We start from the raw sequence: 23,423 nt of genomic DNA on the forward strand, positions 1-23,423 counted from the left end.
AATACTGACATGGTAGCATTTTCAAACACATATGCACTCATCCTACCATAGATCTAGAATATTTCTAGGAGTATATTATTTCCATAGTTTTCCTGCATGTTTCTCCTTGAAGGTTTCAAAATAACCAAGAAATTCAACTTTCCCTGAAAATCTTGAAATTTTTCCAACCTGAGTTAACTCCTCTACACAGACACGTTTCTGCCATTCTGCAAGAGAATGTCCTGTCACTGTTCAAATCCTTATTTTTTCTCTTCTAAAATCTTTTAATCTGCTTTTCCCCTCCCCCAAAGGATGTTTTGTTTAGTTTTGTTATGCGTTCTTTCTTCCTTCCCTCCTTATTTCCTCACCTCTTTCCCGAGAGTCCAGAGGATTTTAATTCTTTTTTTTTGCATTTATTTGTTATTTTTTTATTTTCCTTGAGCTCTTGTGAAACTCTGACCTCCTTACAGAGAGCCACTCACAGAGCTTAAGGGCTAATGTTTTACCTCCTACTCACCGTTGTGGATCTGGCTGCAGTTATCAGTAACTAGAATTCATCATCATCAATGGATTTTCAGTGACAGGCACTGTATTTGCTCAGATAATGGCCCCATATATTGCCTTTGAAATGAGGGTGTGACCACTACTTAGGATATTCTCAGGAGTCAGTAAGTGGCCCTGCTGCAGGATATGTTTGCTTCATGTTTTGAAAGCAGAGCTGAGAAAAACAAGCTTTGAAGTTTCGGGGTGCTTTGGATGGTACGGTGCTCTCAGGACACACCAATATTACTGAAACACATCACCTGGGACTGGAGCAGGCCACTCACCAGCTGCTTTGGACCACCGGGGAAGAGCCCGCAGAGGCTGCCTCTGAATCCCTCCTTGCAAAAGGCTCTGAACAGAGATATAATCAATAGACAGTCCTGTTCCCACACACAATGGGAGAGCATGGTTCCCAGCAGAGCAATGGAACCAGTGCAAGCAGGTGGGGGAGCACAAGATAACATGGAAACAACACTGGTCCACAGGATGCCTGGCAATGATACTTGATGTTTTAGGAAGGAGGCAAGTGTAATGTGCCAGCACAGGGTGTAAAGACAAAATCAGAGTTTGTGAGCCTCAATGCTGTTTAAAGTCACTATGCACAGAAGACACACTTTTTTGTTAAGAAGCACCAACAACCTGATAGAGCTATTGGACAATAGGACCAAGCTGCTTTAGTAGGTAGCTAACTGTAAAGAGTTTGCACTGAACACCTGGGAGAATGTAGCCTGCAAAATTACTATTTTTGATGTAGGAGAAACATCACTTTTCTAGTCCTCAACTGTACGAGCTCGCCAACCATCACAAATGCAGATCTCATGCCTTAAGTTTTAGCTTTCATGTTTTTCAGATTCTGTGCTGCCTAGGGGTGTAGTTCTGAGGCTCATATTAAGTGCCAGTAAGCTGTCTTCAGAGAGTAGAGAGACAAAACAAATCCTTTTCCTGCTGAAGACCAAGGACAACTTTCAGACCCAAAAGCACAAACAGCGGTGGACTGAAGGGAGGAACAAGAAGGATGGGACCTCACAACCCGAAGCTGTAATTGGACAATTAAACCCCAGTATGCAAATGGACCAAAACTTATAAAAATGTAAGACCCCGTGACCAGTCAGACATTTAGTGTCCATTCTAAGTCCACCTTGGGTGTAGCCCTGGTCAGGCTCTTGTCCTGCCCAAGGTGGATCCTGGAGGCCTTCCAATAAAAACCTACTTTATCCTCTAGCTCTGTCCAGTCTCTATTTCAGGTCAGCCTTCCCAAGGCATCAGATCACAGCCTCCATTCCTGGAGCAGCAGAGAGCTGGGTATGCTGAATCCAGTCTGAGTCTGTACACTGGTCCCACCAAGAGAGAATGCAAGCTAGCCCAGTGAGATGTGGGAGAAAGAAAGAGCGCTTCCATCTGCTGCATTTTTTCTGCAATGACCAAAGTTAAAACCCCATGGATGTGCCATCTCTCTAACTTAAGCACATTGACCATAAGACTTTTCCTTCCCTCATTTTTCTGCATTCAAGTATATCCTCCACTAATGCACCAAACTACCCTTTTTCCTCCCCATCTAATTCACTGCTCCCCAGAGGATAGCTACTAAATTTGATTCATGAATACAGTACATTTACAGGCAAAACTGGGAACAGAGAAGACCCCCCCCCCTCCAATCACATCACTCTCCAAGAGGGAGTTTGAGACACATTGAACAAAGAAGCCTCTAATCTTCCGGCATACAGCTTAGAAATCAGGATGGGATTTCCATTCTGTATCTCTTGCTTCATTACAGAAGATATGGTTCTTAGGCAATTTGCTTTAGCCAGTAATGTTTAAGGCACTAGCTTCGAGTTTTGGTTTTCTGTAGATTCCACGCTGCAGCAGGCAGCTCCCCTCCCTCCAGCCCCACCCTCCAAACCCCAGCTGCAGAGTGAAGATATCCAAAGGATTCAGGCAGCTGCAGGAAATGCAGGACTCTGGCTCTTGGGTCTCATCTGTGTTTCACTCCTTTCACATCCATCTGGATTTGACAAAGTCATGCTTATCAGTTAGATCAGCAGATAGTCTCCTAGCTGTGTTGTGGTGCAGAATTAGGTCAGAAGAGCACTCTGCCAGCTTGTGTTTTGCTGTTTAATCCGGCATAAGTAGTTGTGGAGACAGCAGTAAAGGACATCTCATCACACTAACCAAATTCTTCACCCCCTAATCCTGGTCAATTTTCCAACCTTGTGAGGAAAATGGAATAAAAATCACACATTACTACTATTTAACTGCCTATTCCAAGAGCATAAATTTTTGAGAATACAAGTGAGGCCAGGAGGCAAGTTTATTTTATGAAAATATATCACGTTCAAAGGCAAATGGAATGTTATGAAAATAAAGTCTGAAGAATAGTAGCTTTCAAGTTTTAAGCCGTCTTCTTCTGCAGTGCCATAGCTGGGTCTTCCAGCCGGCCTCACCAGATGGCCACGTTGGCCACCATTGGAATAGCAGTCTGGAAATAAGTGCCCTGCAGCCTTGCCTGAGCATCTTGGCTGGAATACACTCTGAGGCAGCAGTTCTGTGCTCACAACTCAGAGATATTCCCAGTGCGCTTGCTTAAAAATTCTTGAAATTTGTGAAGAGATTAAAGCCAAACTTCTGGTCCAGGAGAGGTCAGGGAAAATAACAGAATGTTGGCTACTAGCTTTTAAATGGTAATTGTCACAATTCACACTAAAAACAACTCCTCCCCACACCAGCACACAGTATGAAAATCTGCTCAAAAATAGTAATCATAAAGAAACACGGGAATTTTCTTTTAAATAGAAGGTAAGTTCAGCTGCAGAGTATTTCAGCAGCTCCATACAATTTTTTGTTTCATGGAAGCTGTACATTCCTCCTCTTACATACAACTGTGCAAATCAGTGTGTTAGTGATGCTTCTGCAAAGAGGGTTTGACAACAATAGAGAGTCCCCAGCCTGCTAAATAAGAAGTGACAACTCCATTTGAAAGCTGTCTCTGGATGTGTTTTATGTGCAGAAATTATCTGTGACAGTTCAGATCAAAATAGAGTTTTCATTTCATGTGGGAGGTAAATGGACGATAGAATAGGTTACTTTAAATGCTGCAGTCTAGTCCAATTAATGTTTCAGACTTTTCTGTATTCTGTGCTCCAAACTTTGGGGTAAAAAAAAAGTAAAAATAATTTTGTCAATAGCATGATGCAAAGAACAGGCCAAAAGGTAATAAAAGTGTTTAACAAAACCAGTCATGCAGAGGTATGGCAGAAATGCTGAAGTTACAGTAACCTGGCTGTGAAACTAATAAGTATAAAACAGAAAAGAAAATATCACTTCATTCTTCCAGGGAGAATCAGGGAGGGGAATCAATTCTGATTTCCCATCTCAATCAGCAGAGATTTTGCCATTTACTTTGATGGAAACAGGACTTGCATATCAGTTTTCTCTCTGAGCAGCAGACACAAATCCACCTGCTATCATTTGCTTTTCAGACTGTGCAACAAAAATTTATAAGTTGTGTCTTATGTAACTATATAAATGACATAATTTATGCTTTAAAAAAATGTCAATCCCAAGGTGTTCACATTTGTTACCTGTAAATCTATCAGTTGTTCTCTGACTTATTTTAAAGAAACATATTTTCTTAAAGGTTTGGACCTACTGCTGTGCTACTCAAGCACACCAGTGGCCATGGTGGGAACTGATACCGTGCTTGTAGCTTTCTATCTTTTTCAAAGTTGGTGGGGAAAGCAGTAGTTCTAGCACAGCTTTTTAGATGTAAGCATTAAGTACTGTTAGTAGAAAAGGTATGGACCCAAAAGTGAGTGATCTCATCCCAAACAAGGGCCCACGATTCTTATATAACCTATTTTGTTTATGCTACGCATTAAACAATTCATATTTTGATCTTTTCTGAGAAACAGCATTTTTCTTGGCACGACTTTCAATTTCCACCCACTTGTAAAAGCAGGTGTCTTTGTGTATCATTGCTCAACCCTGGGAATAAAGAAAACATTTAAAAAGCATGTTAAAATGGTTGTCCTAAAGTCAAGGGACATTAATTTAAGGTTCCATGAGCATTAAGGAACGGACCACTCACTTTAAATGCACTGAGCTAGTAGAAACACTAACTGAGACAAAGCATTCAAAAGATGAGAACTCAGTATCTAGCAGCCAAAGACTGAACACTGGTAATCTTATTCCACGGAGGCGAGTTTTAACACAAAAGAGAAATTAACATCTATCTATGCACTAGAATCTGGAAAAGAAAAACAACAGAACAATGAAGCTGCTCAGACATCTGGTATATTTTCCACAGCTAATAGTAATGAGATAGTGGGCAGAGTGCAGATTAAAGGCAAAAAGGTATGAAAGAACACTTATTTCAGAATCCACACAGACATGGAAAAAATACCAGTAGTCAGACTAACGAGTCTAAATTTTGGGAGGGATTCTCAAGCCCTTATCATGTTTAGATTGAGAATGTATTTGCCACAGCATTCAAAGAAAGAGAATGAGACTTCTGCCTATTCACTTTTGGAGCCAGAACGTGTCACTAAGAGCACGAGACTTTTCAAGCTCTGCAGTAAGGAGGTCAAAGCATCACCCCTGATGCAGACAGTGGTATTTACAGAGAAAAGGAGGAAAAGATCAATCCCTTCCCCCATCTCCTTTACTCTCCCTTTCTGAAGCAGCTGCTGCTTAAACATTGCCATTGTATACAGCGGCACAAAATAATTGCCTCTTGGTTTCTTTTAGTTTCTTTTTTTTTTTTGAATCAGGAACAGCAGAGGACGTTAAAGGAAGAAAACAACACCTTATTCAGGTGAAGGACTACAGACTGCTTGTCATTTGTGTACTACCAATCAATTACAATTAGAAACATTATTGCTCTGATGCTGTTCCCCAACCCTCCTCCACAACCTCACACCTTTTGCCATGGTATGTAAGTGTCTGCTGACACGTAAAGCAGGGACTGCAGCCAGAGGAGGCCTCCTCTGGCATTACCCAAGAGAAGAGCAGAAGCACCCGGGTGCCCTGGTCTGCAGCACACCTCAGCACACAAGTGCTGAGTTAAAGCAATCCTTTCAGACAGTTATTGAGCACTGTGGTGACTCAGGCATTGAAAACAGTCACCCCCTCCCCGCCTCTCCACAAGACCCACCATGTTTTATTGTGCTTCCATTCCTCTGAAGACGCTTTGCTGCTTACTTTTCAATTACCAGGCCATGTACAACACTTGCATTAGAAACATGTTCCACACATAAACTTACATGTCAGTCTCAAAATAATTGTTTTATATGCATTTATGTAAATACTATAATGATCATTTACAGTTTATTCCCATTTACAAGGTAATAACCATATGGAGGACTAAGTAGGCATTTAAGCCTAAGGGCAGTAGTGTTTATAACAGATAAACTCAATGGCTGAAGGACATGTTCTGGCTAATACTGGTTTGAGAAGAAATGCCCCTAAGATACTATTATGCTGAAAATTTTTATTTAAGATTAAAATTATGTGATTGAAGGAATTAAACCATAAATATGGGTCAAAGACTGAATGATGTTGTTTGAAATTTTAAAACATTAGTTGTCACTTTCTCATTTCTCCTTACTGCCACCAAGTCACTGGAGGGAGAGGGCTTTCAGCCTCCCAGGGTGCACGTTCAACAGAGCACTGTGACACTGCACAACTGTCACACTGACCTGCTGGTGCACAGGCAGGAAACTGCAGAGAAACAAGAAGGAGAAAAGAAACTGAGACAACACTGACTGCTCTACAAGCACGTTATATTTATTGCAGTTTTAGCACTTTCCAGAGGTATCTCATACTCACTCCTCTTGCGTTTTTTTATTGTGGGCTGTTTTTTTGTTTTTCTCCAGTTTAGTGGAAGGGAAAAATGAAGGCAGGTACCTGTTTTGCAGGCAACTGAAGAGTATAAAATCTTTCATGCAATCATCCTTCAGTGCTCTCTAAAACAGGCCTCCAGACATTAAGGACAAGTTAGTGATAAAAAGAGATAACCAGTGTGGCTATCTGAAACAACATGATTTTCTCATGTCCCTCTGTCGTAATGAAAGACCTCTCAGGTGCAGACCACGATGTAGATGAAGACAAGTTGTTTCTTTCATTTTCTACGAGAGTCTAACATGACTCTCCACAAAGCAGTCACAATTCTCTTAGACCATCCCAAGATCGATACTGATACCTTGATCAATGTCAGCAAATGCCGTGCTGCTGCATGACCTGCCAGAGGAACAGCTCCTTAGCCACAGTACACGTGGACTCCAGATGGTGCCAGGTCCCCTCGTGGGAATGCAAGGGCAGTCGCTGAGGTTCGGAGTATACACCAACTTAACTACATCAGAAGACTGGAGCTGATGAAACAATAAACTATTTCTTGGCTTGCTATGACCCCTTGGATTACTGTCTGTGCCAGTGGATTTGTGATCATGGATTGAAAAACAGCACGTTTTAGAGTTTGTCATCGACTGTACACTCTGCACAGCTGTCAGACAATAATCACAATTATTGTCTTTTTATTCGGCATCCTGTTGCCTATTAAGCCATTTCCATCACATCTCATCATTCTTCCCAATACTTCTGCTAGCACAATATTGAGTGATTTTCAGTTTTTCAAACAACATCAGTTTTTAGTTTTCTGCTAATCAAAAGATCTGGTTCATGCTTTTGCCTATACTTTCTGTCAACAACGCTGCCAACTAAGTGCTTGGGTAACTATTTGCCCCTGGCATCTTGACATAAACAGGGAAGAAGATCATGGATAATTTTTAGGAGCAGTTGTTTTATCCTGCTATTAGCTGCTTGAAATTTCCATGAGAAGATTCCCACTGATTCATTCTGAAGTCAGGTCTGTGGCCCCCTTAGCCCTTTTATATCTTATGATGCTGCAATTAGCAGTAAAATCCTTAAGATCTGCTGGTGTAAACTCCAGGTGAACTGTGACTGCAGAAAAATCAGTGTACAGTAAGAATTTCCTACATCTTATGGATACATAGAGATGACAGTGATTTCCACTGTGAGGCTTCCACTGCACAGTCAAGCTGTATGAGTGCCACACAGAGCTGAGCACTTTGCCTGGACACGAACAGCCATGCTGGAAAACCCTACCAGAGTTCCTGCACTGTGGCAGCAGAACCTGGCAATGCTGGTGGGTCTAAGGAGCACCCCATGGCTCCCTGTGCTGCAGCCTTTTCAGCTGGTGTAAGCAGCTTTCCTGGAGATCTAGGAAAACCAATTGTGTATTTATTTTGAGAATGCTGTCTCTATAATGAAAGAAAGAATCCCCTTCTCCCACTTCCTAGCAGCTAGGAAAAAACTATAGGAGAGGATTTTTATGAATGTATTGGTTTTGGATAGAGTGTGAGGTCCCTGAGGTCAGCAACCTAGATTCATCTTACAGTGGGCTACATAGCAAAGCTTGCACAAGGCCAAGCCACCAGGGTTTTTCTCTGAACTACTTGTATATCCAGAAGCTAGATCAAATGGCAAAATGAGTATGTCAGGAAGCTGGGGGTAAAAATGGAAGATGGTTAATAAAAAGATTGGGAACTGGGCTAAGAGAAAGGGAAAACAAAAGAAAAACAAACAATTTCTTGGCAAAGGACCTGCTGGAAGGACAAGCCTCACAACTGTGAGCAGCATAATGACCTTCTGCTTGTTTCTCTTCAATCAGGGAAATGGGACTAGGCTCACATTCATCATTTAACCAGAACTGCAGTACAGAATAAACCTGACTGAAATAAACGTCTTTTTTTTTTCCTTAGCTAGAGAGACTCTGCAAGGCTAATGATGGGGCCAAAGAGACTCGTTCTGACAGAAGACAACCTGGAGCAATGAAAAGCTGGGTATTTTGAAAACCCTGAAGTGTATGAAATACAACAGACTACTGGAGAGTAGTGGGAAAACAGAACCACATCCATCAGACTTAATCATGTCCTCTACACTTTAATTAAAGTAAGACTTAACAATCTTATTTAAGATTACCAAATTCTCAGAGGAAATGCATTTCTCTCTCCCTACTGCTACCAGACAACTGTTAACTTGGAAGAAGACACAGTACACAATGCTACATCCATCCATCCTGTGTATCCACTAAGGTATCCTCTCTGTTCAAAGAAAGTATCTAGTTACATGCTTGTCTACTAAATGGAAATACCAAGTGCTATCAGGGTTTGCACTTTCAGTATGGAAGTGACTGGCCTATAAACAAGCTTTAACAGCTTCTCAATTAAACAACCCAGTTTAATTAATCGTCAGCCATTAACCATTCATTTAAAATGCCACTTACAAAATCTTAATTTTGCACATTATCAGCTGGTTCACAAATAGCCAGCTATACGCAGAAGTGGAACGGCCTTCCTCTCTCTTACCAACCTTATAGTCAATTCTGGCTTCTTAATTAACCACACACACATATTAGCATTTAAAATTAAATGGTGTTTTGTTAAAAAAAAAAAAATTGTGCAGAGAGGTGTCAGTACACACATCATTCTGCTGCTGGTAAAGAGGCAAGTACGAGGTTTTGGTCAAATTACATCCTGTACAAGAGAGAATTTAGCATCTCTTGCTCACACTAGGAAATGCACTACGGCAGGAACACATGCAAGGCCATATGATTTCATTACAGCTGCATGGACGATCTCACTTTGTCTTTATTTGTACATTTAAGAGGATGACAACACCATCTGCATTTCCCTATATCCTGTGCTATGGTCTCATCTTCCCAGTAACAGACCTGGCTTTCTCTTCAGGGACCTAGCTTTTGCATTTGCATCCAAACGGCTGAAAGAAGGGGACATTAGCAGTAAACATGCAGAATTAACGTGAAATAATTCCATGGAACAATATATCACATAAGAAAACACAGGGCTGGAGGGAAAAAAACCTGAATGCTTAACACAGCTGCCAAAACTCAGGCTCCCCAGCATCTGCAGCAGGACAGCCACAAGGGAGTTGTGGGAGTGCAGTATATAAAATTTTACACATCTGTCAATAAGTGAGGTGATCCAAATGCAAACCCTAGCAGGCAGGATGCACGCAGGCAGATTTGTGACTATTCCTGACAGAATTTATTTCTGCTGAAGAATGCATGGCCTCAAACAAGCATGCACACATTACATGGGCAGCAGCAGTTTGACAACTTCCTTCTCCTTAGACACGCTCCTAAGTGCTCAGGGTCACCTGAGTTCCGTGAAATCTGGGTTTTTGTGAGAAGTGAACGATAGGGCTTGGGTGCCAAAGTTGGGAGATTTGGATGAGAGGTTCCTGGGAAAATGCAGGGTGAACTCTAAACATTAGGTAATTTTGCTTGAATGCTACCCAGAGATTTTTATTTTTCCCATATAGGTGGGAAATAAACCCAAGGCTTGTTTAAACATGTCTCGTCAGGCAGTCCAGCTACTCAACAGTTCCCCCGATTGGCACAGTGAGTAGGCAGCACCCATGCACCCTTTCTCAGGAAGAAAACTGCCAGCAGTATCAGGAGCAAAATACACAATACAAGTCTAACTCCAGTGGCACAGCCTGCACTGGAACTGGTGGCCAAAGGGCTTTCTGGACTACCCTGCTCCCATGAGCAGGACAGCTCCACTGAGAGCCCCAGAAACCACAGAACCCTGCTGCACTGCCAATGCCAGTCTGAATTTAACTCTTGTCAGAAATCCATCAGCCACAACAGACAGTAAGTTGCCAAACACTAAGATTTTGGTTTTAACTTTATGGGAAGCAGTGACCAGAGGGCAGCCAAAGGTTCGGAAGGCCCTGTGGTATGTTTCAGAAAGAATAAATTCCAGAGGAATCGGAGGAGAGTCTCGGGATGTAGAGTAGTACAACACAAAGAAAAAGCACAGGTGATTTTAGGACACCAAGCAGAAGAGACCTTATGGTAAGAGAGACTACATATTGTAGTATGCTTGTAGTTGTCATACTTTGTAAATCAAAATATTCCAATGCATGGCCATATTTCTCTTTCCACAGCAATGCAAGGTACAGTGGCAAAGGGCACATAAATACTACACAGACTCATTCAATTTCCACCTTGCCTCCATGATATCCATCTCAAAGAATAATCTTCCCTGAGTAAAGGACCATCCATTCCTAGAACAGTGGATTGCTTTTATGCTGGTCAGTGATGAAAAGTGTTGTAAATGAATGCACGATGAGCAATGCCCACAGTGCTCTGAACTGAGAACAAGAAAACTTCAGCTTCTGGTGTATGAGACACACAAGGCTAGGTGCCACACCTGGGCAACCCTACCTCACTCTTTTTCAACAAATCCTTTTCTGCTGAAAGTTCTTTTGCAGCTCAGGATTCCTATGGACTTGGACTGAGCAGAATGGGAGTGCCCATACCTGCCCTAAAGACAAGCATTTAGCCTTTTAGTAAAAAATGCTCTTTTTGCTACATTTCAAAACTCTGGACCCTTTTATACCCTCCTCTCAGGCTTTACACATTGCTTACATTTGGCATTTGGTTCCTCAGGACATGCACAGCAATTTCTTCCTTTGATCCTTTGGAGGGAGAGGCAGGCTGCTCCTCTCTCTCTCTCTAGACTCAGGCCAGCTCTGAGAGTGAGATATGGGGGACACAGAGGTATGGGGGTTTCATTTTCCCATTTTCAACTTAGCATGTTGCTAGACTGAGCATTCTGAAAGACTGCAAGTTGCCATAAGGAAACTTTCACCCTGAAACAGGGAGGATCTATTTTTCAATTAATTAATTAACGTTATAGAAATTAAGATCTTGCACAGTGGGCCCCCAAACAGCATAAAAAAAAAAAAAAAAAAAAAAAAAAAAAAAAAAAAAAAAAAAAAAAAAGCTGGATCAGACTTTGGTGCCTTGGACTTTAATCCTATGTAATAAAACAGTACTGGTTTTTATTGGTATTTTTTAAAACTGCAACAAGATACAGCTCTGAATCTATTCTTGCTAAACAAAGGAAAACTGTATTAGTTTTTGTCAGACCAGCACTTTGAAATTCCTCAAGATAAGCCACATAAATAAGTGAAGAATTATACTTGGCAATGAGTTTGGCATCAGACTAAGTGTTTCATAGTTCTGGGCTGAGAAAATAAGTTGAGCAAAGTCTCTAGAACCTTTCCAGAGATGTACTTGGGGTGTTTGGATATACTTGACAGCACCATCTTCACAGGAAGAAAAAAGACGAAATTGTTTATTCAAAATGTGAGAAAGGGTTTCACCGTGTGACATGCCTGACATTTAAGTGATAATAGTGTTGTGCATCTGCTCTTTTGGCTTTGGTCTGACACCTAGGCTCTGCCACGGTGCAGCTCAGCACTGTCATGGCACAGCCTTGATGACTGAACTCAGAGAAGTGACTTACCACCCCTTTCAGGAGCATATGGGCCACGGATCACTCAGCCTCTGCCGCAGGCTCGGAAACGCACAGCGTCTCCGGCAAAGACCCCGCCAGTTCCCAGCTGCACAGGGTGGCTGTGCAGGCCACACCATCCTTAGGGATGCCATTTGCATCACAGAAAATTGTGGCTAATTAGAAATAAACAGAAAAATGCTTGATTTACAAAGAAATGTGTGATTTTGCCAGCTAATTTTTTTCCACTCTAACTTAACATTCACAGAATACACCGATCATGCTAATGCTCTCGCTATATTCATTAATAAGGACAATTTACATTTATATAGCACCTCTCTTAGTTAAGAATTCCAAAGCTTTCAGCAAAATATACACAAAAAATTACCTCTATTTCACTGAATATAGTCATCGTTGGAATGAAGATCAACAATTGTGAAGCAGTGCAGGAGAACGCTACACAACAGTTATAAACAAGACACAAACCAAACCCCCAAAAACCCAAAGCAAAAGCCCCTGAGATGCCAGATGCAAGTGGAGGTAAATGGGATCTTAGTGCACAAACAGCAAGGTGAAGCAGGTCTGTGTGTGCCCTGAGGAGCAGCGTTGGAGGCAGCAAACATACTTCATAATGATTAAAGCAAGAGAGCCCCTACGTGTGCAGCCTGTTGCTTTCCTGCACGCTGAGGGACACTCTCAGCTTAAACTGTGAATCTGCAGTGAAGAACGAACCAGGAATACATGGTGGATTCTGGTGATGAGAGAAGGGAAAGTGACTGTATGCAAAATGGGAACAGCTCTTTTCTGACCACTGAACTTCATACTTTACAAATGACCTCCTGTTTTTAAAAGGCATTAATTAAGCTAATACATTATTCTGCAAAAATAACATAAAATAAAAATTAACTCCTTGTTTCAAATGATGTGTTTTCATTCTCAGTCATAATGATACATAACTGGAGTTCTCAGACCAAAATGAAGTAATCTATTCTCTCTGTCCAAATCCTTCTATTCCTAACCCCATTTACTTTAGTCACTGATCAAGTTTCCATGCACTATATTACAACTCGAGAGGCATGTGTGTGGGAGAAAAAAACCATCCATCTAAAGTAAAATTAATAGGAAAACTTTGAGAGAAAGCATGCGTGTGTTAGCAAGAGCAAAGCATAAGTGTTTACATGACCAATGTGTTGAGAAATGTTCAGCCCCACAAACACAAAATAACTGTGGCTTGGCTTATAAGCATCCATTATAACCTTTCCCATCATTTTGAGGCAGATAAGGTGGTTTTCATACTTGACCCTTGGAAGCAGACTGTTTTCTTAATTAATACATTATCCAGGGATTCTTCTTTCCACATCTCTTTCTCCTTTCAATACTCTCCCTCTAGCACAGAAAGATTTCCTTGCCTGAAGTTGCCACTTTATTCAACAACTGCTGGCTGAGACCTCAAGACCCACTGCATAAATTCACATAGAATTATTCATGTTTGGCACATTTCTGCTGGTGAATAACAACACCATTTTGTCTCTCAGACAAAGAAAAGAAAGATTCAAAAAAAGAACAAAGGCAGCCTAATAAGAATCTCACATTTCCTATTTTTTTTCCTAATCTGGTTACAAGCCTGAGAAATTCAACAAAGCAAAGTTGTGGACCGTTGGTCTTTCAGTACAGATGGAACAACCTCTCAGTGCGACTTCTGATCAGCTATGAGGTAACTTTTCCTGCCTGCTCCATGTTTTGGTTTTAGCTTTTCCAGCTCAGTTATTGTGGTATCATGCAATTACAGCTAAATCAAGGATCCCAATACCAAATCCAAACTTGGTTGGGACTTCAGTCTTGTCCCTATAGAAAGTCAAGAGTTCATTCACTGTAGTCAAAACCACAATACGATCAATCCACTAGAAGGCAGAATAAAAGACTTGAGCATTTATTTTTTCTGCATGGAAAGACCATCTATAGGTCTCATTTCAATACTGATGATGTATTTAAAATGTAAAGCTCTAAGGTCCTCGTAAAACTAAAATTAGGAAGCAACTTTTTAAAGTTTCTTAGTCCAGTTGAGCTACACATGTATACATTCATATTTGGAGGATACACACACCTGAATTTAGACACTTTCTACTGGGAATTCTCAGTTCTTGGTTTATTGAGTTAGCACAAACTCAGTTACTGATCCCTTTCCCACATGCAACTTCTGTCTGAATTCAGTGACAATTGCCTCAAAACCCTCTAGCTGGCAAAAAGCTGGGATCACTGACTCTTATTTTATGCAGAAGGGAATGAGTTAATAATATGGAAGAAAAGAAAAACCGGCCCTGTCATTATGTTTGGAAAGAACTCTACCATACTGTATTTAGGTGAGAAAGAGAGAGCTACTTGGCCCATTCTCTGCTATGAACTTAGATTTATGCCAGAAGTGTTTTATTATATTTATGGTATTTATAACAATGACTCAGTAGACATTTTTAAAGTAGTATGATGCCACAAACTGGAAACACTCCTATGTCTGTGCTGACATACTTCTCCAAAATTAACGAGTGTGGTATTACTTGGCACGGATTGAGGCTATGGGGAGACACTACAGATTGTAACATGAACTCAGAGTATGTGCAGTTCCTGAAGTCCTCCATGTCTGTTCTCTGTCAGCTCTTCCTTTCACACAGACTTGCCCACATGCTTGTACTTTGGTTTGAAAAAGTCAACATTGATATACTAATGCCACAAATGAAGTCTCACGTCCTTTTAGCCCCAAATTCCAAAAGCAACCAGTTTTAAACTCATCATAATGGTGGGTACATCATCAACTCAGAGGAATTTTTGTTTCCCCTTTAACCTAGGAAAAAACTTGACCATCTTTCTTTAAACCTGGAAGCTTGACAGTAAGGATTAAAAATTGTTCTTTCCTTCCCACTTAGTTATTGGAAAGGCTGTGAAAGGCAATCAGTCTTGTGCAGCCACACTTCATAGTCTGCATAAAAATGCCATGATTCTCAGTCCTCTCCCCAAACTAATTGAAAGTGTGTAATATCACACAGCTGGGAAAATCTAAACCATAAACCATACAATATATCATGCTATCACACAAAACCTGTTACTAATAGGCCCTTGATGATCTACAGGATCGAAAGGGATCTGAAAACTGAGATTATTTTTGCTGCAGGGTAAGAACTCTTCCCAATTGAAAGAGGAAAAAACACTCTTTCAGCAGTGCAGGAATTGAACTGCAGTCAGTTCATTCATTCTGTTGGTGAAATATGGACTTATCTTTAATGATTTCTGTTTGACTGCTGTCCTGCTCAGATGCTCTGGGGTTACTGCTGCAGCAAATCTTGCTTTTGGGTAAGAGGAAATTCATGGCTTTCTGGTCAGTGAAATCAGAACAGTCCCATGTCTGACCCCCTGCCTCAGCCCAGGCTCCCTCCCCACCAAGCTCCCATTTTCTGTAATGCCAGGTGGCAATATTACCTGTCACCAGAAGTCTGTGGGTAGTGCTGCTTGTTTATTTTTGCATACAGTCCTTCCAAGTGCTCCCTCTCCATTGGTGCTGAGGAAGAATCCCGCAGATAAACGAAGGATTCTCCTACTGCTGGTGATGAGGGTCTGTAGATGCTTGCCGGGGGATAAGCCTCTCGGAAGTGGTTCACTCTGGCATAGTTTGGATCCACCTCATCATCATCAATGTCAGGTCCTCCAGGACCAGCAGAAAAATCACTCAGGCCTCTCAGCTGCTTTTGCCGCAACTCCTGATGCTTTGCACCAATCCTAACAATGAAAAACAAAGAACAAATAAACACTGGGATCTGTTTCAACAGTAACCATCACATAAATCTGAAACACCAATGTTGAACCCAACCATACAGAGCTCTCAGAACGCTGTGAAACTGGTGCCAGATTAAACAGAGTGGTGCATGCGGCGATTTTGTTCTTTATCTCTGTCAATCACCTTTGTAGCCAAGCTTGGTCACCACCCTGATGAAAAAGAATCAATGCTGAATATAGTGTGGCTTTTCACAAGTGTGGATGCATGAGCACATGCAGGTTTAATTCTACACCTACTTTCCACACTGCAGTTGCATATACCTAACCCAATCCCAAAACTTTTAATCTAAATTAGCCAGTAAAATTGTTACTGATCCTTGGTTACTTGACCCACCTAGATTCTCCTAAATACATTAGCTTGTGAAAAGTGGATTAAATGTGAACATAAATGGAGAGATGGCCCATTTGTCTCAAATCAAAGGACCACAATTAATTTGCTGAAGATTTAATTTTTTAAAAAAAATTATTTTGGCTACATAAATGTGAAAATCACGCCTTATTATATAGGGGATGGGGACAAAGTAAAACAGCAAAGAAATTAATAGAAAATTGACAGAAATGAATTGGTACATATGAGTGAATTAAAGACTGTTACTGGCAGTATTCCACTGTGATAAAGCCTTAAGTGGTATTACAAAATGCTGCTGCTAATCAGGGCCATTGTGTAAGCTCTTTGGAATAGTAAAACATACTCAGGTAAATTTCAAGCTAAGATGATATTCAGTGATTCAACATTCCTGCTGAAGAAAAAAGATGTACAGCAAGACTGTGAGCTCTTCTGTTAACTGCTCAGCTACTCTTCAACAGGGTGTAATTAAGTGCAGTGAGATGGATCTGGCAGAATGCTGACCACAGTATGTAATAAATAGGATTTACAGAACACAGAGGAACATGGAAGAAGAAACAAGGAACAGAAGAAAGATACAGAGATGCAATGCCTGACAGAAGTCAGCATTTGCTTTTGACTGTAACTGGAACAGCGGTATCATTTGTACCACAGGAGCAAAAGCGAAAAGGGTCTGGCAGACTTGGTTATCCCAGTAAGGTTTAATGGTCCCAGGACTCTGCATATTGAAAAATGAAGGTGTCCCCGAGAAAGTCTTTAAAAAACATGGAGAAAAAGGTTCCCTAGAAAAACAGATGAGCACACTGGAAGCTTCCATCTGACAGACAGGAACTACTAAGTGCAGAATGGGATTCATACTACTTACTTTGTTTCACAAGATTTGTATCATCAAAACAAATGCCAATACTTTGGAAATAATTTGTAGATAAAAAGGTTCACAAATAATTCCAATGAGAACAACATGCATTTCTATATATACACTAGATATGTACCACCCATGTTTTCCAGTTCCGCATCTCCATTAACAGTGCTAGTACATATCTAGAGGTGATGCTGGTTTTCAACACTTAAAATGCAATCACACTTTACAGCAGGATGAGCCTGTGTGGACGATACAGTTGTCAAGGGGATGGGTGCCCACTATTCACTCTGCCTTCCCTCAGTGAAGCAGATGAACTTTCTCCTCTCTGTGTGCCCCACCTTGGGTACCACGTGCTCTGGTTGAGCTTTGGGCGCCTCAGCATAAAAAGGACATCAAACTGTTAGAGTGTGTCCAGAGGAGGGGAACCAAGATGATGAAAGGCCTCGAGGGTAAGACTTAGGAGGGCAGCTGAGGTCACTTGGTGTGTTTAACCTAGGGAACTGTGGAGTGCTTCATCCTCAGTTAGTGACCAGAAACCCCTAAACAGAATTCAGTGCAGGAATATATCAAATGAGATACAAATCCTGTGGCACACATGTACATATACACACAGCACACAGGCAGAAAAACAGGAGGACACTACACTTCAAAGAATGGCCATATCACATGTCAGTGCAGAAGGCACGGCACAGACCCGAGATGAGTCACAGCAATTTCTCAGAAAACGATGAGCCTTCATGTTCTCTGGACCAGCACATCACTGGTCCCCCAGGTATTTGAGACCGCTTTGAAAGCAGAGTAGAGCAGCCAGCAGCATCACGCTAATCTTGCTTTCATGTCTGATAGAATGAGTAATTTGTCCTGCTATCAATACTGGTATATTCTGCACAACAAAAGCTGGAATTAGGTCACCACAATTTTCTTTTGTTCCTGTGAATAAGCCTAGCTTCTTCAGCTTCTCCTTCTGAGCGCAATCTTCAATTGCTGCCAGTATTATAAGTCAAATTTTCTCAAAAACAATTATTTCCATTCTATATTATACAGACCAGTCAATACCTGGCTATGTGAAATTCTTTATGATCAGTGTTTCATCCTTTCAATACATCTATTACAACTGCATTAATATTTCTTGTTTTCTTTTTTAGTCTCCTTCACAAATCTATAAAATTTGCTCAGTGATCTCTTTTTCATTTCAATCCAAACGTTCAAATATAGGGAAACAAAGTATCAGATGGCTGTTTTTTCTTTCTTTCTATTTACCTGTCCTTTTATGCCTTTTCACATGTTTTTCCACCTTTGAAATGTCACACATTTTTTTGAAGTTTTAAACTTCCACACTGTATTTTGGCATCGTGTTTTCACACAGTTTTAAACAATCTTATCCATCGCATATACCAGTAGGTACCCAGGGATTGTTTACTGAGAAAAAAAACCAGAACAACCCAAAAAAGAAGTTGTTCCTTCCATAACTTCTTTAATCCTCTGCCAACTCTACTAAGCAGGCAACTTCTCTATATCCCACTCTAGTCATTCACCACGTCTGCACCTCCCTCTGAAATTCTCCCTATCTGAAACAGCAAAATCTTTATTCCCCTTCCCAAAAATGTCCCCAAACCAATCAACCAACCAGAAAAAAACAAAAGATTTTTGAATTAACACAACTGTAACTGTGAGCAGCTCATTGAACAATTACTACAAGACAACTCCCAACTTGCAGCACTGGATGGGTCTGGTTAAACAACTGGTGCAAATTTGTGAAGAAAGACAAAATGTCCCTCAGCACTACGATGCTGGCAGTGAAACCAGAGCTGAGGAGTGGTACAGATCACCATCTCAACAATTTAGTGTGGCGCTGAAGTTTCTACAAGCTTCCTGGTGAGGGAAAGGGCAAAGAACAATCCATACAGAATAAAGGGAAGTTACATGTATTTCCTTTTGAATACCTCATACCAATTCTGCTTGCCCTCTTCCACCACCGGAACACTGTGCTCTCCAGTTAAACCACCGCACAACTGCACCAACTCCCCTCAGCTGTGTGTCTGTAGAGACAGAGCCGTGGTACAGGACAAGCAACAGAAGTGCCATATCAGGAAATGCCCTTTCTTTTTTTTCTTGTGACTCATCTTTTCCTCAATATTATTCAAACATGTATCCTACTTGAGACTTTCCCTACAACAAAGAGGTTGGAATCGATGATCTCAAAGGTCTTTTTAAAACCTAGTTTATTCTGCGATTCTGTGAAATAATTTCAGAAAATATATGGTTTGATAAAAATATATATAGCCTTAATAGAACTCCAGGCAACTTTCTGAAAACATGTTGCATTTGTAGAAGTCAAGTGAAGACAGAATACATATAGATACTGTACTTATGGAACAGGAGACAGTATTTTGAAAACACTTCTGTACACCTCATGTACTGTTCAGTAGCACACCCTCAGAGCTATAAATCAAGGAATGCTCTCATTTGTCCTTCAAATAATCTTCCCATCTGACATATTTGCACAAATCATACATGGTCAGTTCTCATGTAGTAACACATGGAAAAATGCACACACCTAGAGCAGCAGCCAGGAGAGGGTTAACAGCCCAAACAGCTCCTTCCAGCTGCAGCTCAGACACACGATTGAGTTACTGTGGCTTAACAAGTTATTGTGTTTCTGCTGAGCTACTGTCAATGACCACATATGTATTCACCGCCTGTGACAAACACAATGTAAAACGCTTTAGCCTGACATCGGTGACAGAGACACTGACAGGCAAAAGCTGGATTAAAAGACTGCAGAATACACAGAGCAAAGCAGCTGCAGGAAGGGATGTGAACCACCTCAAGAAAACTCCAGAGGAGCTGAGCAGAAGTGACTTTTGGAGAAGACCCAGAAATGCTTTTGGGAATGGAATGCGAGGGCTAGGAAAAGCCGTAAGAGACACTTCTCATCTCCTGGCCATGAGGTTGGAAGCCGGGTGGGTTGTGAGTGGGTAACAAGAAAATGCTGAAGCTTCAAAGACTCTGTGAAAATTAAAACACAGGACTTAATGTTACCAATTCAGTAGCCCAAAGAGGTCAGAGTCATTAAAAGCTGTGGAGCCCAGAGATGGCCTTCAATGGGAAATGAACAGCAGGACACTGGCTGCAGCCCAGCCTGCCCCACTGGGGGCCCAGCAGGAGCCCCAGCTCACAGTGAGCTTTGCACACTGAGTGAGGCACAGGCTGCTGAGGGTCACTCTGGATCAGCTCGAGACTCGGACACTCAGGTCCTGCTGACTCACGTCTCCCAGGCTGGGGGGACAGGGTGCCTGCTGCCCAACAGGAGACATGAGCAGCACCTCGGTGGCACTGACAGCTGCTAGGTCTGAGCAGAGTGAAAACCCGTCATGTAGCAAGCTTGGCCCAGGACAGACCGTGGGCTCTTTCACTCGGAGACCCGCAAGGCTGCATTTCACATCGCAACAACTGAGTGTAGGGACAGCCAACCAGAACAAGCCCACAACAAAAAGCACCAATTTTTCAGAGGTGTTTGAATTCCTCCTCCCTTGCACTTCCCATGAGCTCTGAGAAAATCCTGTTTCTTCTGACATCGTGGTTGTTTTTTTTTTTTTTTTTTTTTTTTTTTTTTTTTTTTTTTTTTTTTTTTTTTTTTTTAATTTACCACGCAATGACCACACACTTAGAGCAGAGCACAAAGAATGACACATTTTGAGCCTCAAGGTTCATATCTAAGTAGTCAAATGCAGGACCCAGGAAGTATTTGCTAACCAAAATAATGTATTTCACAAAGAGACTTTGTTTATACTTCAGATGAATACAGCAAAATTTCTGACATGGTGGTGTAAAAGTAACAGGCTTTGTGGAAGCATGAGCAGGTACATGAATGAGCAAGACACTGGCAAAGTCAATGAAAGATGTTCCTGGGGAGAAGAGCGAATAAAAAGCAGACAAATGTATAACAGAAACTGGGCCATAGGTCTTTTAGGATAATTTCTATTCCATTTGCAGTAAGAGGAGCAGAATAAAAGTAGTGAATCGAGTGTGCATACCATCACTTTAAAGTATACCTAAACTTAAGAGGACCTAATCCTTAAAGTCTTTTGAGATTACTGAGATGCTAAACATTCTTGTACTCAGTTGTTCCTTGAGAATGGCAGAATAAAAGCTACTCCATTGCTTTTTTCTCCACTGATGTGACTCTCCCTGAGATCTACATACTGTAATGATTACTCAATTTACATCTGATTTAATATCTGCTTTTGTGTCTCATTTACCTAATTCATACATATATTGAGTAACGGGTTGTCTAGAGGCAAGCAGCCTATTTCTGCAGGAGGTCACTTAGATTTCCAGGGGGTTTAATGTTTTAATTCCTTTTTAGCTGCTAGCACAATATATTTTGGTAACTAAAATCTTGTTTTTTCATTCATTTACATAATAGTGAAATGAATACATCCTTCCTTTAGACATTCATAAGCCATAATCACTGATGGGAAAGGGTATATTTCAGATGAGTATCTCAGGAGATAATTTCAGTACAGTGCTTTTAATTTTTTTAAATTCCATAATCGTTTTTCAGACAGACATGGCCTACAATGACATTAATATCCTATCCAAACCTGCCTCTTTTACCAGGAGAAGACTAATTTTTGTTTTTCCAAACATCATCACCTAACAATACTCTAGAGGCAAGCAAGTCCTATAGCTTAAAAAAAATAAGAAAAGATCCACCTCTTGAGCAAATTGAGGGCATCTGATATGGACTCACAAAGAATCAAACAATATTTAATTCAGTATTATCTTTCAGGGTATTCTACTGGAGCCATTTCTGTCAGAAACATCCTCCCTATAAGCTATGCAAGCGATTCTCCATTCCAGCTCATTCTATTGCACTGGATTTGAACATGTGCCCCATAATTAGTATCTGTAATTGTAATCAAGATAGAAACAGTCTCAGAAATAAAGAAAGGCAAGCCACAAATTCAAGGGAGTTAGACTAACTCAGGGTAGCAAGCTATAGCTCTTTAGCACCATTAAATGCCCCAATGATAAAAACCTACCAATCCATAAAATATTGTCTGTTCCACAAAAGTAGCCTGTGCTTGTAAAATACTGAACTGACCCAAGAAGCTGCCTTTGGAGGGTTGTAAGTAAAGAAAGGGAGGACAGAAAAACCTAAGAAGGAGATAGAGCTATGCTGACCTTAAAATTTAAGATTATGAGAAACTGAAGATGAAATATAGCCCTTTCATACCACAAAACGAGGAATGGGAGCTTTGGATAGACAAGACTGAGGTCTTAATGTTCTTCCATTTATTTTAGAGGTGACAAGGAGTGATTACCAGCTTACACAGGATCCTGGCCTCTAAAGAAAATCCTGGCTCTAATGAGGCCAGTGTGTTTTTTCCTGTCCTATGAACTTCAACGAGAACATGATTTTTACCCTTGCTGTTAAATCAGAGAAAGTTTTTCTGCCTGTCTACATTGTACATTGGGTGAAATGCAGGAGATCACAGAAAGCCAACTATCAGAAAAGCCAAGTATTTTATAGTCTATAGTTTACTGCATTATGTAATTTTCTTTACTCACAACTACCCTGGCGCTATCATCTTGAAGGGACAATATCAGTAAAATTTAGATTGTGAGGAACCCTCTGAAGGTCATCCTGCTCAATCTCTTGCTGAAAACAAGGCTGACTGCACAGATCACATTTCTCAGTGTCCTGTCAACAGGATGTTCCTTGTTTTGTGACAATGGGGAATAGGGAGTGGAAACATTCCAGTTTGTCAAAATTACTTTGACATCTTTCACCTGAGATGTTCTGATGCCTTTAAAAGCTCCTCCCCTGCAAAAAGACCTTGGGCCTGCAGTGACTTTGCACCCCTTGGCTGCAGTTGCAAGGCCCAGCTCCCAGTGTTGGTTTAAAGGAACCCTCAGGTTGCTGTTGTTTGCACTTTTCTGTTAAGAAGACATGTAAGATGCTGTGCACATCATACTTGAGTCACTTTTATGAACATTAACTCATTCTGGAACAGTCATGAAAAGAGAATTAAAATAACAATACTCTTGGAAAATAAGACTTAACCTTGCTTACACTTTAGACATTGGGAACTTAATGTCAGGAATGCACACAATACCGATTCAATCAAAGCCACATAATCATCCCTCCAACCTCTCCAACTGACACATCAAACAAACTGTTTCAGAGAAGTTCATCAGACAAACAGAGAACAAGTATAACGTAACCACAGTATACCTGCAGAAGAGCTGTGGGGAGACAGAGACACCCACCTATGAACGGAATCAGTGCCTGTGACTTACATGGCTCCAGCAATTGCTGTAGCAGGTACCAATCAAAACCACTGAGGATTGGTAACACTGTCTTAGGAAAAATACCAGAGATGCTGTAATGACTGTGGGGAGGCACAACATTGATCTGACACCTCATGAAAACCCAACATTCACAACAATGTGCACAACAACTTGGGACAGACCCAGGAAAATTGGAACCAAATCTGTCCCTGGGCCACCTCTGTCAGTA

At 41.0% G+C, this 23,423-nt stretch overlaps 1 protein-coding gene across 2 annotated transcripts in view; it reads right to left on the minus strand.

Annotated features, from left to right (window-relative positions):
- PARD3B (par-3 family cell polarity regulator beta) overlaps positions 1-23,423 on the minus strand; it is a 392,276-nt gene that overhangs the window by 65,502 nt on the left and 303,351 nt on the right. For both annotated transcript variants that reach the window (XM_063400372.1, XM_063400371.1), the window contains one exon: positions 15,333-15,629. In XM_063400372.1, the coding sequence (XP_063256442.1) occupies positions 15,333-15,629 (297 nt within the window). The remainder of the gene's footprint in view (positions 1-15,332; positions 15,630-23,423) is intronic.

The sequence above is a fragment of the Prinia subflava genome, chromosome 6, assembly GCF_021018805.1.
Source record: "Prinia subflava isolate CZ2003 ecotype Zambia chromosome 6, Cam_Psub_1.2, whole genome shotgun sequence".
Lineage (NCBI taxonomy): Eukaryota > Metazoa > Chordata > Aves > Passeriformes > Cisticolidae > Prinia > Prinia subflava.